At 46.5% G+C, this 13,323-nt stretch overlaps 1 protein-coding gene across 1 annotated transcript in view; it reads left to right on the plus strand.

The window, feature by feature from the left end:
• The window catches only part of Slc15a1 (solute carrier family 15 member 1), a 58,587-nt gene extending 54,542 nt beyond the window's left edge, over positions 1-4,045 (plus strand). The window contains exons 22-23 of the mRNA XM_045145848.1: positions 481-588; positions 3,510-4,045. Of these exons, the coding sequence (XP_045001783.1) occupies positions 481-588; positions 3,510-3,701 (300 nt within the window). The 3' untranslated portion in view covers positions 3,702-4,045. The remainder of the gene's footprint in view (positions 1-480; positions 589-3,509) is intronic.
• Positions 4,046-13,323: the final 9,278 nt, after the last annotated feature.

Consider the following 13,323-nt stretch of genomic DNA (forward strand, 5'->3'; position numbering starts at 1 on the left):
GACATCTCTCCAGTCCTACTTAGTTATTCATTAAATATTTATTTGTTTGCAAGGAGAGAAAGAGAGAGAGAGACAGACAGACAGACAGAGAGCATGAATACCCCAGGGCCTCGAGCTGCTGCAAACAAACTCCAGATGCGGGCACCAGTTTGTGTTCCTGGCTTTACGTGGGTACTGGGGAATCAAACCCAGGTCGTTAGGTTTTGCAGGCAAGCGCCTTAACTGTTAAGCAAGCTCTGCAGCCCTGCTTAGTTATCTTTATTTGGAGACAGGGACTTGCTACATGGCTGAGGGTAGCCTTGAACTCATGATCTTCCTGCTTCAGCCTCCAGAGTACTGGGACTGCAGGTATAAGTCAGCATACTCAACTAAACCTGACCCCTAACGGGCACTTTTGGGAAACTTGGTGAAGTGAGGGCGGTCGCATTCTCCTGGCCTGAGATTCGAATCCGCACGGGTTCATTCTGCTTTGCTTCTCAGGCCCCTTCCAACATGAAGTCAGTGCTTCAAGCAGGGTGGCTGTTGACGGTGGCTGTGGGCAATATCATCGTGCTCATTGTGGCAGGGGCCGGCCACTTCAGCAAACAGGTACGTGGGCAAGAGGAATTGGATGTGCCTGTCCTTTGCGTGTGGGATTCAGGGTCTCACGTGGCTCTGGCCAGCCTCAAATTCCCTATGTCTCCAAGGATGACCTCGGATCCTCCTGGATGTGCCAATCTCATCTATTAGTGGTCATTGCCACGCTTCTCCCTAGTAACAGTTATTTGGGCTATTGGCTGGCTAACATGGCCAGACGGGCCAGGCAGGACTGACACTGATAGCCTTGGGGCAAAGTGCGTGCTGATTCTCATTTCCACTCAGTGGCACACACTTGGAAACTGACAGGCAAAACAACCTATTAAAGCACACATGCTCTAAGGTAGTCTACTAGGAAAGGAAAATGCTTTCCTGGCTTCTATAAATACAGTTCCAGTGCCCAGAACTAGACATGTTGTCTGTGGATGTAGCTGCGTAATACCACACTGGCCTCGAATGCGCAAGAACCTGGGTTAGATCCCCAGCACCAGAAGAAAGAAACAAGATAGATATCCTATCTAGAAACTTTCATAATAACCAAAGCCAAGGCCATTGAGGTGGTTTTAATTTTTCCGGCTATCATAAAATGAAGGCTTTTCTTTTCTTTTTTTAATTTTACTTTTTTTATTAACAACATATTTTATATGAGTACATCATGTGTTGGTACCCTCTGATCCCTCATCCCTTCCCCCATTCCATTGGGGACACTCCTCAGTGGGGTTACAGGTGTGCCCCATGGGGTTGTGGATTATGTGTTGTGGGACCAGCTGTCAGTTATTTTGGGGGGAAGGGACTGCCTCTGGGCATGATGTGTCAACCTATAGCTCTTACAGTCTTTCTGCCCCCTCTTCCACAAAATTCCCTGAGCCGTGGTGGGTGGGTTTTAAGTCTACTTCAGTGATGAGCTCTTAGAGCCTCCGGGTCTCTGCTTTGGTAGGTGTTGAGTGTCGTCAGGGTCTTTCTCCTTCACCCTGGCGCTGATTGTCAGGTTCAGCATGGAAGCAGCACTCTTGCTCATCTCCCCAATTTCAAATGAGGGCTTTTCTGATACTTACACTCCTTCCTCAGCATTGCTACACACAAGATCAGCCTCATAGTTTCCTCTTACCACAGCAATTTCATTCTGCCCCTGGTGTGGCAGTCAGCTCCACATTGCTGGGAACGAACATCCAACCAGACACAGCTTATGGGTGGAAGGGGTTGATGTCAGGCTTACAGATCCAGGGGAACTCCATCAATGGCGGAAGAAGCTGCTGTCTTCCACAGATCCAAGCTGAGGGATACAACAGCAGGCAGACACCAACGCCAGCAAGCGCAAACCCCCAAAGCTCCCATACTGCTCTCCCACAGCTAGGGAGGGACTCCAAGATCTGCCCCCACTGACATTCACCCCCTGTAGCAGGGCTCTGCCTGCTAGGGGCTCATGTTGCAAGCTCAGTTTCTTTTTGTTGTTTTTTTCAAGGCAGGGTCTCACTCTAGCCCAGGCTGACCTGGAATTCATCACATAGTCTCAGGGTGGCATCAAACTCATAGTGATCCTCCTACCTGTGCCTCCCGCTTGCTGGGATTAAAGGCATGTGCCACCATGCCTGACTTCTTTTTTTTTTTTTTAACATTTTATTTATCTATTCTATTTATTTATTTGAGAGAGAGAGAATGGGTGTGCCAGGGCCTCCAGCCACTGTAAACGAACTCTAGATGCATGTGCCACCTTGTGCATCTGGCTTATGTGGAACCTGGAGAGTCAAACCTGGCTCTTTGGGCTTCTCAGGCAAGTGCCTTAACCACTAAGCCATCTCTCCAGCCCACTCTTTTTTTTTTTTTTTTGAGGTAGGGTCTTGCTGTAGCCCAGGCTGACCTGGAATAATTCACTATGTAGTCTTAGGGTGGCCTCTAACTCATGGCAATCTTCCTACCTCTGCCACCAAAATACTGGTATTAAAGGCATGCATCACCATGTCCGGCTTCATTTTTTTTGAAATATTGTATTTATTTATTTGTAAGCAGAGAAAGAAGAGAGAGAGAATGAGCACACCAAGACCCCTAGCCTCTTATCCACTGCAAATGAACTTGAGATGCATGTGCTACTTTGTATATCTGGCTTTATGTAGGTACTGGGGAATTGAACCCAGGCATCCAGGCTTTGTAATCAAGTGCCTTGCCCACTGAGTCATCTCTCCAGCCCACAAGCTCAATTTTAATTAAACACCCAAGCCTATGGGGCTATATACTCAAATGACCACACCATATTAAAATCCACCAAAGGGGGCTGGAGAGATGGCTTAGCGGTTAAGCGCTTGCCTGTGAAGCCTAAGGACCCCGGTTCGAGGCTCGGTTCCCCAGGTCCCACGTTAGCCAGATGCCCAAGGGGGCACATGCATCTGGAGTTCTTTTGCAGAGGCTGGAAGCCCTGGCGCGCCCATTCTCTCTCTCTCCCTCTATCTGTCTTTCTCTCTATGTCTGTCGCTCTCAAATAAATAAATAAATAATGAACCAAAATAAATAAATAAATAAAATCCACCAAAGGGTGAGCTAATGTGTTAGCTCAGGTTCTCACCGAGGGTTAACAGGGGTCTGATCTCGGTGGTGTTCAACACACTCAGTAAACACAAGGTCATTCCTTGGTCTTCACTGGACCCCATCCTTCAGGCTCCAGCCATAACCTTGAAGGTTAAGTGTTTGAGAAAATACTCTCATCTTCTAAGAGTTTTGTGACTTGGCACCTCCATGCTATTAGAAAAGTATTGCACTCGGGCATTTGAGGCAAGCTAACCAGACACTGTCTATATTGATTGCCTGCAATTCTCCATAATAATCTAATTTCAAAGCACTTTCCACCTAGACCTAGCAAGAAAATAGACATGCAATTATGTTCATTTGATTTGTGATTTTTTTTTTCGTTTTCCCCTTTCCCTGGCTCCATTCCTCCGAAGTGGGCTGAGTATATCCTGTTTGCTGCGTTGCTTCTGGTTGTGTGTGTAATATTCGCCATCATGGCTCGGTTCTACACGTACGTCAACCCAGCAGAGGTCGAAGCTCAGTTTGATGAGGATGAGAAGAAAAAGAACGCAGACAAGAGCAACCTGGATCCCACATCGGAGCCTGTCACGCAGACCAAGATGTGAGGTCCGAAAGCAAGGGGAGAATGGACTGAGCCCAGTGTGTGCCCTTGACCTCTGTCCCCCAGGGAGGACACCCCGTTGGGTGGTCCTTGGTGGGGAAGGCTTCAGAATTGGGAAAGGTATTTTCTAAGCTGCCAATGATGAGACTGGAAGCATAGAGGAAGTCTTATCTAAAACACGGTTGTGGTTGTTTTTAACAGTAAGACCATGCCTTGCGTTTAACGCATCTCCCACCATGCAAGAGAGGATAGTTTGGACTAACTGAACTTTGAAAGGGTGACAGGGTTTCTCATTGTTTTTGTTCTAATATTTTTATGAAAACAATGTGGAATTTACAGGTTTTTTGACAGCCCGTGGAGGGCACCAGCTAGTATGAACTGATGACTTTACCTTATGGGGTCTTGTTTTTCCAATTCCTACCTCTTTTTTAAATTATGTATAACAAAGATCACTCAAGTGAAGGCCAGTAATGATTTTTGTTTTGTTTTGTTTGAAGTTTCACTGATGTGAAATAAATTCCTTTCTTAAGAATAGGTGTTTGTGTGTCTCTGGGTAGCATAAGAAATCCTTAACATGCTATCTAGCTTTAATAGCAATATGTGTTCACTGAAACATTACCAGTAGCCGGGCGTGGTGTGTACACCTTTAATTCCAGCACTTGGGAGGCAGAGGTAAGAGTATCGCCATGAGTTTAAGGCCAGCCAGGAACTACAGAGTGAATTCCAGTTCACCCTGAAAAACCAAACCTACCTTAAAAAGAATGGGGCTGGAGAGATGGCTCAGCAGTTAAGGAGCTTGCCTACAAAGCCTAAGGACCCAGGTTCAATTCCCCAGTACCCACATAAGCCAGATGCACAAGGGGGCACGTGCATCTGAAGTTCACTTGCAGTGGCTAGAGGCCCTGGCATGCCTATTCTCTCTACTCTATCTGACTCTCTCTATCAAATAAATAAATACAATAAGAATGAAGTTGTGAGCCGGGCGTGGTGGTGCACGCCTTCAATCCCAGCATTTGTGAGGCAGAGGTAGGAGGATTGCCATGAGGCCGCCCTAAGACTACATAGTGAATTCTTGAAAAACCAAAAGGAAGAAAAAAGAATGAAGACGTGGTCACACATACCTGTAACTCCAGTCTTGAGGGCGGTGGAGAGAGGAGAATCACTAGGGCACACTGGTCAGCCAGTCAATGCAAATGGGAGCCCCAGGTTCAATGAGAGACTCTATCTCAAGGAAACAACACGGACGCATGTCAGAGCAGGACACGTGACATTCTTCCCTGGCTTCCACATGCATGTGCATGGGCGCTTACATCTGCCCACACACCATACCACGCATGCTGTACACATACATACACACGTGCACACGCATGCCAAAAAAATGTCATCAGAAGTTGGCAAAAGCCCAGGCTGACCTGGAATTCACTACGGACTCTCAGGGTGGCCTTGAACTCATGGCGATCCTCCTGCCTCTGCCTCCTAAGTGCTGGGATTAAAGGCGTGTGCCACTACACCTGGCAAAAAATCAGATCTTGAAAAACATTCTCTGCACATCACCCCAGTGTTCCCCTTTCACTTGCTGTGAAAGCTGTCCCGTCGCCCCTCCCTGTTCCTGTTCTGTGCTTCCATAACCTGCTAGAACATTCTCAGACCTCCGTGTCCTAGCTCATTTGCTCACTTGTTTGCCTTTTATTTTTATTTTTCGCAAGTGGGGGGAGGGTACGTGTGGTGTGGTGTGCATGTGGCATATGCACATATGTGTAGATGCATGTGCCCCATGAACACATGTGCAGAAGCCACAGAACAGCAGATAGTTAATTTACAGTATGGAGTGTCTCAATCTTAACCAAAAATAAGAAAGGTAGCCAGGCGTGGTGGCGCACGCCTTTAATCCCAGCATTCAGGAGGCAGAGGTAGGAGGATCGCCGTGAGTTCAAGGCCACCCTGAGACAACACAGTGAACTCCAGGTCAGCCTAGGCTAGAGTGAGATCCTACCTCAAAAATTTAAAAAAAAAAAAAAAGTTTTTTTTTAAAAACATATATATTTATATTTATTTATTTATTAGATACAGAGAGAGAAAGAAACAAAAATGGATGTGTCAAGGCCTTCAGCCACTGCAAACAAACTCCAGACGTATGCACTATCTTATGCATCTGGTTTTATGTGGGCATTGGCGAATCAAATCTGGGTCCTTAGGCTTTGCTTTAACCACTAAGCCATCTCCTCAAAAGGTTTATTTTTTTTTTGACCCCCACTTCAGAGAGAAAGAAAATGAGAAAACTAGTTTGAATAACTTTTCCAAGCCATATGTCCAGCAACTGGCTGAGCCAAGATTTGAACCCATGCATGTCAGAGCTTACCTCTAGGCTATAGTGACTCCTGCCACACAAGGCAGATGTAATGGATGAGGCCGTGGAAAGGGGAGCACGGGAAGGAAAAGGGGGTGCTCAGAGGCTAGTACCCATCAGAGACCCAGGTGGGATTCCCAGAGCTAGGAACATCCATGTGTGGAGAGGTGATCCTGGGAACGCCGGCTCAAAGGACAAACTCAGAACATGGAAATTCCTTTGTGCCAGGCGTGGTGGCGCATGTCTTTAAACCCAGTACTCAGGAAGCTGGGGCAGAAGGGTCGCTGTGAGTTCAAGGCCAGTATGAGAGTACACTGTGAATTCCAGGTCAGCCTGGGCTACAGTGAGATCCCTGTATCTTTCCCTCCCCTACGGGCCTGATTGGGAAGCCTGCCATTACCCAGGGAGGGCCCCTGCAGGTGACTTCTCCAGCAAGGCATTAGTGGCAAGTTCTGAGCTTACCACAAAGAGCACAGGGTGGGGCAAGACCACAGGAAGAGAATGGCCAGTGTCCAGCCAGAGCCACGTTCCGGCCTAAGCACAGACAGCAGAAAAGATGCAGGCTCTATATTTTTGGCTTTTCAAGGTAGGGTCGCACTGTAGCCCAGGTTGACCTGGAATTCACTCTGTAGTCTCAGGTTGGCCTCTAACTCAGGCAATCCTCCTGCCTCTGCCTCCCAAGTGCTAGGATTAAAGGCATGCACCACCACGCTTGGATCAAGATTTTTATTTATTTTTTTAATTTTTTTTTTTAATTTTTTGTTCATTTTTTATTTATTTATTTGAGAGTGACAGACAGAGAGAAAGACAGATAGAGGGAGAGAGAGAGAATGGGCGCGCCAGGGCTTCCAGCCTCTGCAAACGAACTCCAGACGCGTGCGCCCCCTTGTGCATCTGGCTAACGTGGGACCTGGGGAACCGAGCCTCGAACCGGGGTCCTTAGGCTTCACAGGCAAGCTCTTAACCGCTAAGCCATCTCTCCAGCCCTCAAGATTTTTATTTTATTTTATTTTATTTTATTTTATTTTATTTTATTTATTAGACACAGAGAAAGGGAGAGAAAGAGAGAGGGAGAATGGGTGCGCCAGGACCCCTAGCCACTGCAAACAAACTCCAGATGCATGCGCTACCATGTGCATCTGGCTGACAGTGGGACCTGGAAAATCGAACCAGGGTCCTCAGGCTTCGCAGGCATGCGCCTTAACCGCTAAGCCATCTCACCAGCCTTTTTTTCTTTTCTTAACTGTGATAAGATATACAGAGGAGAAAAATCATCATTTGGGAGGGAGCAGGTCTGTGGCGTAAGTGACATCAAGGGACCACTCCATACGTCTCTGGGACTCTCTTCCCCTACTCATTAAGCTCCAGCAACCACTGCCCCCCCCACCACCTTCGAGGCCCCCCAGAGAAGAGAAACAAAAAGTTGGATCTCTTTCCCCTCGCCTCCGTCCTATGATGCTGAGTGCTTGAAAGCTTTCTGGAGTCCCGGAGCGCAGGGCTCATCTCAACCTGACCAAAGGCAGCAAACGAGAGGCCCTGGCAAGACCACGGCTGCCACCATCTGCTGCCCTGGGTGGGAGGCGGGGTGGGCTTTCATCCAGCCCCCCAACGCCCTGAATGAAGGGCTCTGGTGGTTCAGAGCCCGGTGGGTTTTTGATCTGATGCAATCCCTCGCTTGCTCTAATGAAACTGCTTGGCTCTGCATCCTCAAGACTCAAAAGGAACGGGGACCACGTGTGGTAGTGGGCTGCTATCCTGGCGACCCCCAAACAAAGAGCCCCACACTTAGCGCTGCATGTTCTGGGGACCATGAGAACCCTAAGAGGCTGTCTGCTGGCTGGGAGTCAACAGGCAAGGGAACCGGTCCATTCTTGGTACAAAAGCCAATCCTCCCTCCCTCTTTGCATTTCATCTTGCTGGTCCCCAACAGGCACAAAAAGAGAAGGAAGGGGGGTTCAAGGTCATGGGGCTCAGAACCCAGGCGGACACACCACGCAGTGTCCAGAAGGGGGCACCAAGAAGCTCCCTTCCTCAAAGCGTGCCTGTGGGCAGAGATGACGGCCCAACCTTTAGCAGCAACTGCTGGTCAGCCTGGGTTTTATTTTATTTATATTTATTGATTGATTGATTTAAGAAAGAGAGGCAGAGAAAGGGAGAAAGAGGAAGAAAAAGAGAGAATGGGCACGCCAGGGCATCCAGCCACTACAAATGAAATCCAGTCACATGCACCATCTTGTGCAGCTGGCTTACGTGGGTTCTGGGGAATTGAACCTGGGTCCTTTGGCTTTGCAGGCGAATGCCTTAACTGCTAAGCCATCTCTCCAACCCTCAGCCTGGATTTTGGTTCCAATAGACCCAATTCCAGGAAGACAACTGACATAATTTCAACTGAACAACAACAATTAAAAAAAAAAAAAAAAAACTAGTAGGGGCTGGAGAGATGGCTTAGCAGTTAAGGTGCTTGCCTGCAAGGCCAAACTGCCTGGGTTCAATTCCTCAGTACCCATGAGTGGTGGTTTGATTCAGGTGTTCCCCCCCCCCCCGCCATAAACTTATAAGTTCTGAATGCTAGGTCTCTAGCTGGTAGAAATTTGGGAATTGAAACGTCCTGGAGGCGGTGTATTGTTGGGGGCGGGCTTATATAGCCAGTTTCCCCATGCCAGTGTTTGGCACACTCTCCTGTTGCTGTTGTCCACTTGATGTTGGCCAGGAGGTGATGTCCACCCTCTGCTCATGCCATCACGGAGTTTCCTTTCGTGTCTGCAGTTTACAAACCTAGAAAGGATTCATAATAAGGCCTCCTTGGCTTCTGGAAACAATAACTCACGTGGGTGCAATAATTACCTCCTCAGGACTACAATGGCATCCTCAGCAAGCAAGAATGTGGTATGTGCCCTTACATTAATGCTACTCTCACTTTTGGTTGAGAATCTTCTCTTTTCAGATGGCAGTGACCTTGGGACAATTCAGAAGGCACCATGGTGCTGGAAAGAAGTGACCACAGTGCTCAGTACTGCAATATCTCTATCACACCTTCCAAGGCTCAGGGTCTAATGTGGAAGATGTGGCGAAAAGAATGTAAGAGCCAAAGGAAGAGCAGAACTCCTTACAACCTGCTCCCTCCAGACACAAAATGGCCTGGATATCCATGACCTCACAGTACCTGTCACTACCTGCATAAGACCATCATAAGAGGAGGAAAAGACATCAAAGTAAAAGAGAGACTTATTGAGAAGGGGATGGGGTATGATGGAGAGTGGAGTTTCAAAGGGGTAATGGGGGGGGGGAGGGAGGGCATTACCATGGGGTATTTTTTATAATCATAGAAGTTGTTAACAAAAAAATTTAAAAATTTAAATTTTTTTTTTTAAATGTGGTATGTGCGCGTGTGTCCATCTTGAGCCAGGGACTCGAGAAAAGTCTAAAGCTGCCTCTTGACTCCTCCCTTGGTAGCTCCGTGAACTGAGGGTGGCTAACAGGGACAACATCCAACAAGTCCCCCCAAAGCCGGGCGTGGTGGCACAAGCCTTTAATCCCAGCACTCAGGAGGCAGAGGCAAGAGGATCGCCATGAGCTTGAGGCCAGCCTGAGACTATAGAATGAATTCCAGGTCAGCTTGAACTAAAGCAAGATCCACCCTCAAAACAAACAAACAAAAAGTGCCCAAGAATTCTGTGAGGTATCCGTGGCCAGCTGAGCTTCCTGTCTGCACGATTCACCTCACCCATGTTTACTTATCATCAAACCTGGCTGATCACACCCATGCACCAGGACCATGTCAGAGAAGAAAAAGACCTGAACCCACCCAGATGTTAATCCAGGCTGCAACAGCCATCTGATTTTTTAATAAAAATATTAATTGGAGAAAAGATAGCCTCTTCAACAAGCAGCACTGGGAAAACTGAATGTCTATACGTAGAAGGATGAAAATAGATCCTTGTCTTTCTCCATGCGCAAGAATCAAATCCAAGTGGATCAGGGACCTTAATTTCAGACCTGAAACTCTGAAATTTGTAGAGGAAAAAAAGTAGGGGAAAACCTTCAACACATTGGCATAGGCAATGACTTTCTGAATATAACCCCAATTTCTCAGGAGATAAAAACCACTGATCAACCACTGGGATCTCATGAAATTACAAAGTTTTTGTACAGCAAAGGACACTGTGAACAGAGCAAAGAGAACCCACAGAAGGGGAGAAAATCTTTGCCCACTACCTATCTGACAGAGGATTAATATCCAGAATATTCAAAAAAAACTCAAAAAACAGAACAATAAAAAAATCAAACAACCTAATTTAAAATTGAGCTATGTGGGCTGGAGAGATGGCTTAGCAGTTAAGCGCTTACCTGTGAAGCCTAAGACCATGGTTCGAGGCTTGATTCCCCAGGACCCATGTTAGCCAGGTGCACAAGGGGGCACACGCATCTGGAGTTCGTTTGCAGTGGCTGGAAGCCCTGGCGCTCCAATTCTCTCTCTATCTGCCTCTTTCTCTCTCTGTCTGTCATACTCAAATAAATAAATAAAAATAAACAAAAGTTTTAAAAAATGGGCTATGGAACTAAATAAAGAGTTCTCATCAGAAGAAATACAGATGGCATATAAACATCTTAAAAAGTGGTCTACGTCCTTAGCCATCAGAGAAATGCAAATTAAAACTACTTTGAGGGTTAGAGGGATGGCTTAAAGGTTAAGGTGTTTGCCTACAAAGCCAAAGGGCCCAGGTTCGATTCCCCAGGACCCACGTTAGCCAGATGCACAAGGGGGCGCACACGTCTGGAGTTTGTTTGCAGTGGCTGGAGGCCCTGGAGCACCCATTCATATTCACTCTCTCTCTCTCCCCGCCCTTTCTCTGTCAAATAAATAAATAAAAATATTTTTTAACTACTTTGAGAATCCATTTCGCTCCTGTCAGAATGACTACCATTGAGAAAACAAATGACAATAAATGTTGGTGAGGATGCAGAAAAAGGGGAACCCTTGTACACTGTTGGTGGTAATGCAATCTGGCCCAGCCATTGTGGAAATCAGTGTGGAGGTTCCTGAGACAGCTAAAAATAGATTTGCCATGTGATCCAGCTATAGCTCTCCTAGGCATATATCCTAATGACTCTTCTCACTACCTTAGAGATACTTGAAGAACCATGTTTACTGCTGCTCCATTCACAACAGCTAGGAAATGGAACCAGCCTAGATGTCCATCCACAGACGAATGGATAATAAAGATGTGGTACATTTACACAATGGAGTTCTATTCAGTGATAAAGAAAACTTAAATTATGAAATTTGCAGGGAAATGGATGGATCTGGAAAGGATTATACTAAGTGAGGTAACCCAGACCCAGAAAGCCAAACGTTACATGTTCTCCCTCATATGTAGATCCTAGCTACAAAAGGTCAGATTTGTGTGTGAGCTGAAACCAAAAATCAGTAGCAGAGGCCAGTAAGCTAGAAAGGCTATAAGGGAGGCAGGAGAGGGAAGGACTTTAGGGGATGGTATTGTATATATGTAATTAGAAGAACGGATAATGGAGGGGAAAAGCCTAAGTGAGGCCAGGAGAAGAGATTGTGTAAAAAGGGGTGGGGGAGGGTCAATCAAAATTCAAGATATTCTGAATAAGACATATGAAAATCTACTTTTTGGACCCGCTCCAAGGGAGGGAATACATCCATGATACTAAAAACTTAACAGGGGTAGTCATGAGCCCTAGGTTTGTAACATCTGCTGATGTCTGGATAAGTGTATATACTAAGCTTATCAAACTGCCCAGTAAGCACTTCTCTTAATATTCATACCCTTATATTAATGCTACTTTCATTTTGTATAGAGAATCTTCTCTTTTCAGATGGCAATGACCTTGGGACAACTCAGAAGGTATCATGGTGCTGGAAAGAAGTGACTAGAGTGACTAGAGTACTGAGTAACATCTCGATCTCACCTTCAAAGGCTCAGGGTCGGAGAGATGGCTTAGCGGTTAAGCGCTTGCCTGTGAAGCCTAAGAACCCCGGTTCAAGGCTCGGCTCCCCAGGTCCCACGTTAGCCAGATGCACAAGGGGGCGCACGCGTCTGGAATTCGTTTGCAGAGGCTGGAAGCCCTGGCGCGCCCATTCTCTCTCTCCCTCTACCTGTCTTTCTCTCTGTGTCTGTCTCTCTCAAATAAATAAATAAATAAATAAAATATTAAAAAAAAAAAAAAAGGCTCAGGGTCTAATGCGGAAGAGGTGGCAGAAAGAATGTAAGAGCCAAAGGAAGGGTAGGACTCCTTACAACGTGCTCCCTCCAGACAAAAAATTGGCCTTGATATCCATGATCTCATAGTACCTGACACTACCTACACAAGACCATCATAAGAGGAGGGAAGGATCATGGCATCCAAATAGAGCAGAGACTTATTGAGATGGGGAGTGGATGTGATAGAGAAGGGAATTTCAAAGGGGAAAAGGGGGGTAGAGGGGTATTATCATGGGATATTTTTTATAATCATGGGAAATGTTTAATAAAATTGAGAAAAAAAAAAAGAAAATCTACTTTTTGGAATAATAGCACTTCCAGAAGCCATAGATTGTTGCTAGAAAATTTTCATTGCTAGGGATGGGAAACCTTCCAGTGAGTTGCTGGCCAGGGAGGTCCCTGTTGCCTCCAAAACATTATAGGCCATTGCCAAGGCCCTCAGTTTCCCTTGAGATGGTAAGACCCTATTGCTGAAGACTTCACATGCCTGAGCAGCAAGGTCACTGAGAAATCAAGCTGGTGCTGAGCAAAAAACCTCCCTGTAGCTCAGCCAACTGAAAGCTGGAAAAAACTGCACTGCATGCAGCCCTATGGGAGACAGAGGTCATCAGTGGTGAAAACAGTGGACACTGGAAGCCTCAAGTCTGGCCAGACAGGCCAAATGACCAAAGGAGTGCAATAGTGGCATGTCTGCTTTGGGAAAATCAACTGCTCTTTAATTGGACTGGAGGACCACTCTATGGGTGGGAATACATGCCTGGTACTGAAACCTAATCAAAAGCCTATGGTAGGGGAGGTCATGAGACTTAGGGGTATAAAGCCTGCTCTTGTCTGGATAAATGTATATATTATTCTCGCCAAACTGCCCTGAAAGCACTACACGTAATGTTCATATTCATATATTAATACTACTCTCACTTCTGGTTAGAGAAGCTTCTCTTTTCAGATGGCGGTGACCACTGGGATGACCCAAAAGGCAACACGGTGCTGAGAAGAAGGGACGGAGGAGTGTCCAGCACTGAAACATCTCACACCCTCCAAGGCTCAGG

The sequence above is a fragment of the Jaculus jaculus genome, chromosome 3 (genome assembly GCF_020740685.1).
Source record: "Jaculus jaculus isolate mJacJac1 chromosome 3, mJacJac1.mat.Y.cur, whole genome shotgun sequence".
In the NCBI taxonomy this organism is placed as follows: domain Eukaryota; kingdom Metazoa; phylum Chordata; class Mammalia; order Rodentia; family Dipodidae; genus Jaculus; species Jaculus jaculus.